At 35.2% G+C, this 3312-nt stretch overlaps 1 protein-coding gene across 1 annotated transcript; it reads left to right on the forward strand.

Moving 5' to 3' along the window:
• The first annotated feature begins 2162 nt into the window (after window positions 1-2162).
• On the forward strand, window positions 2163-3104 carry LOC102851858 (olfactory receptor 2T29-like). The gene has a single exon (XM_006893967.1). The coding sequence runs from the start codon at window positions 2163-2165 to the stop codon at window positions 3102-3104; it is 942 nt and encodes a 313-aa protein (XP_006894029.1).
• Window positions 3105-3312: the final 208 nt, after the last annotated feature.

Here is a 3312-nt window from a genome sequence, read left to right on the forward strand (position 1 = left end):
CTCGGGGTTGGGAAGAGACTGAGAAGGATGGGTTCAATAATGTATATTGCATTGAAACGGATGAGGGAGAAGACTGCTTAAGAGGGAAAATTATTAGGTATTTTTGTCATGACAGGAGTCCAGAGTGAAGGATGAATAATGGAGTGGACCTGGGGAAAGGGATTGTAAAACAATGAAAGAATTTTTCTTTTACTTTCCCAAGATTGTTTTTAATTTCAGTTAACATAGAAATAAGGTTGCATTTTGGTTCTTATCAACCCATTTTAATTTTCTTCAGCTTCAATTACAATGTGCACATAATATTGAGCTTCTCCATCAATTTTTTCCACAGATGTAGTCACTCTGATTCCTTTACTGGTAGATGAACCCTTCAGGTTGAAAAATGAGTTTGACAGTAAAAGGATTTAAAATAAAGTCAAGAGAGGAGAGTAAAATGATGATATATGTTAAATTCTATATCTTTTTAATTGCATTTTTTCAAATGTTCCAGAGGGAATATGTCAACAGAAACTTTGCTCCCTTAAGAGGTAGAGGACAACTAGAGATGATGTCACTTCTCTTTGTAAACTTATAACCATGATCACTCTCCATTCACTCACCCAGAAGATGCTCAAGCTCGTCTGATGGTTCAACCACCATGTAGACCGAACTACAAGAGTAAAGGGTAATCAACATTTTCAATTTGTTTTTCTGTTGTGAAATATTCCAGGGATTCTTGGCTACATTTCTTGATTCTCTTTCTAGTTTTTGATATTTATTTTGTGGAGAAAAGTAAGTACTATTTATTTGAATTATTTTTTAAAACACTGAATCATATAAGGAATCATGTTTTTATTTCAAAATAATAACGGACAAAAAAAATCTAATCTTCCTATGTTATTTGATGATATATTATTTTCTTCAGATTGAATTTTGGCAAAGAAAAAGTGACTGATTTTACTTCTAATGTGTATTATGCATAGAAACACTGGGGGAAAAAATTTATGAGCCTCTAACAAAATGAACAACATTCTAACATGTAATTGGTAGAAGTAAGGTAGAATTTATTTTAAAACTCTGCATCATCCAGAGTATAAACAAACAAAATAAAACTGTGTATGCCACAAAAATGATCAGATAAATACTTTAAAAAAATAATGCTTATGATGTTGAAATTGAAGAACCAAAATAATGTTATCATTACACAGAAATAGTAAAAACCAAGTCTTCTGTAGGTAATGCACAGTAATAAACTTAAATAGTACACTCGGAACTAATGATTTGCATGATTACTTATCTCTATCAAGTACCTAATCTAATCCTTACTGCACATTGAGATAAAACTTTGTTCTTATTCTTTCTATGGCGAATGAATAAAAGAATAAAGAATAAGTAGTTGAAATGCAGTTAGAGGAGTTTGATCCAGATCTGAAATCTGTTTCTCTGAGTAGTTAGCCATACCATAAACGTTTTATGATTCCTGTTGTGTCATCAACCAGAGGTGTTAATTTAGCTCTTACGTCCATAATAAAGTTTATTGTTGTTATTGTTGTTAAGTACTGTTGAGTCGTAGGTGACTCATAGCGACCCTATGAATGAAAGTCCTCAACACTTGCATGACTTTCAGCCTTTCTTCAGGCAAGCTATTAGGGAAGTGGATGCCACTCCTGCTTTCAAGATTGTTTTACTCAGGAGCTCCACCAAACACGGTCCAACCAGAAATTTGATTTTAAATTTTTCTTCCTATTTTCCTCAATTTATATTTTTTCTTTTTTAAAAAAATGATTTGAATGATAGTTCTTCAAGTTTCCAAAAGCTGTTGAAAGATGAGCACAAAAGTTAATTATGAAGAGTTGGGCCAATTATTTTTTCCATTTTCATCTTTTTCTTTTTTTTTAGTTATGCCAATTTTGATATAGGTTAACAATCCGTGAAAATCACAGCTATAAATGAATTTCTCATCTTATATATTATGTTAAATTACAAATGATTATATGCTCACAAATACCACTGACATTTGCCAAACCACAGAATTTTCTTTTATTACCCAAATCAAGTTTACTTATTTATGCTTATGTGGGTGTGCAAGCCAGTGTGTGCATGTGTGTACATTTCATATGGTCTTATCCTCATCAATATTTGGTATCTCAAAGCTCTGTTTTTAATTCCCTAGCTGAAACCTCATGGAGAACAGCACACAGTTGGTCAATCACACTGGAGAATTTGATTTCATCCTGTTGGGACTCTTCAGTCAATCTAAACATCCCACTCTGCTCTGTGTGGTCATTTTTGTGATTTTCCTCATGGCCTTATCTGGGAATGGCATCCTCATCCTCCTAATACACTCTCATGCTCACCTCCATACTCCTATGTACTTTTTCATCAGTCAATTGTCTCTGATGGATGTGATGTACATTTCTGTTACTGTGCCCAAGATGCTCATGGACCAAGTCACAGGTATCAAAAAGATATCAATCCCTGAATGCGGGATACAGATGTTTCTCTATGCGACACTAGTAGGATCAGAATTTTTCCTTCTAGCTGCCATGGCCTATGACCGTTACATGGCCATCTGCCATCCACTCCGTTACCCTGTCCTTATGAACCAAAGGATATGTATTCTCCTAGCATCTGGCTGCTGGTTCCTGGGCTCAGTGGATGGCTTTATGCTCACTCCCATCACCATGACATTCCCCTTTTGCAGATCCAGGGAGATTCATCACTTTTTCTGCGAGGTCCCTGCCATAATGAAGCTCTCTTGTTCTGACACTTCACTAATTGAGACACTCATGTACCTGTGCTGTGTCCTCATGCTCCTCATACCTGTGATAGTAATTTCAAGTTCCTACTCTTTCATCCTCCTTACCATCCATAAGATGAATTCAGCAGAGGGCCGGAAGAAGGCCTTCACCACCTGTTCCTCCCACATGACTGTGGTCACTCTCTTCTATGGGGCTGCCATCTACACCTACATGATCCCCAGCTCCTACCACACCCCGGAAAAAGACATGGTAGTATCTTTCTTTTACACTATCCTCACTCCTGTACTAAACCCTTTAATCTATAGTCTTAGGAATAAGGATGTTATGGGAATTGTAAAGAAATTATTCACTATGAAAGTGTGATTCAAAAATTGTAATGTAGGTAATATTAGTAATAATAATTTATTTTCTTTTTCTATATTTATTGGAATTTGGAGGTCTGTGCCAACATAATGGCTCAAATTCTCCTATCACATTTTCCCACAAAATTTCATCCTTTTTAGTATTTGTGGAGTTTTTTTATATATATTGTTCTGTAGGAGAATATTTGTATTATTAGGAGATGCAAACT

This window comes from Elephantulus edwardii, unplaced genomic scaffold (assembly GCF_000299155.1).
Source record: "Elephantulus edwardii isolate Elephantulus edwardi_28Jun2011 unplaced genomic scaffold, EleEdw1.0 scaffold00133, whole genome shotgun sequence".
Taxonomy (NCBI): domain Eukaryota; kingdom Metazoa; phylum Chordata; class Mammalia; order Macroscelidea; family Macroscelididae; genus Elephantulus; species Elephantulus edwardii.

Coding starts and splice junctions, on each gene's coding strand:
- LOC102851858 (XM_006893967.1), top strand. CDS start 2,163: ATGGAGAACAGCACACAGTTGGTCAATCACACTGGAGAATTTGATTTC.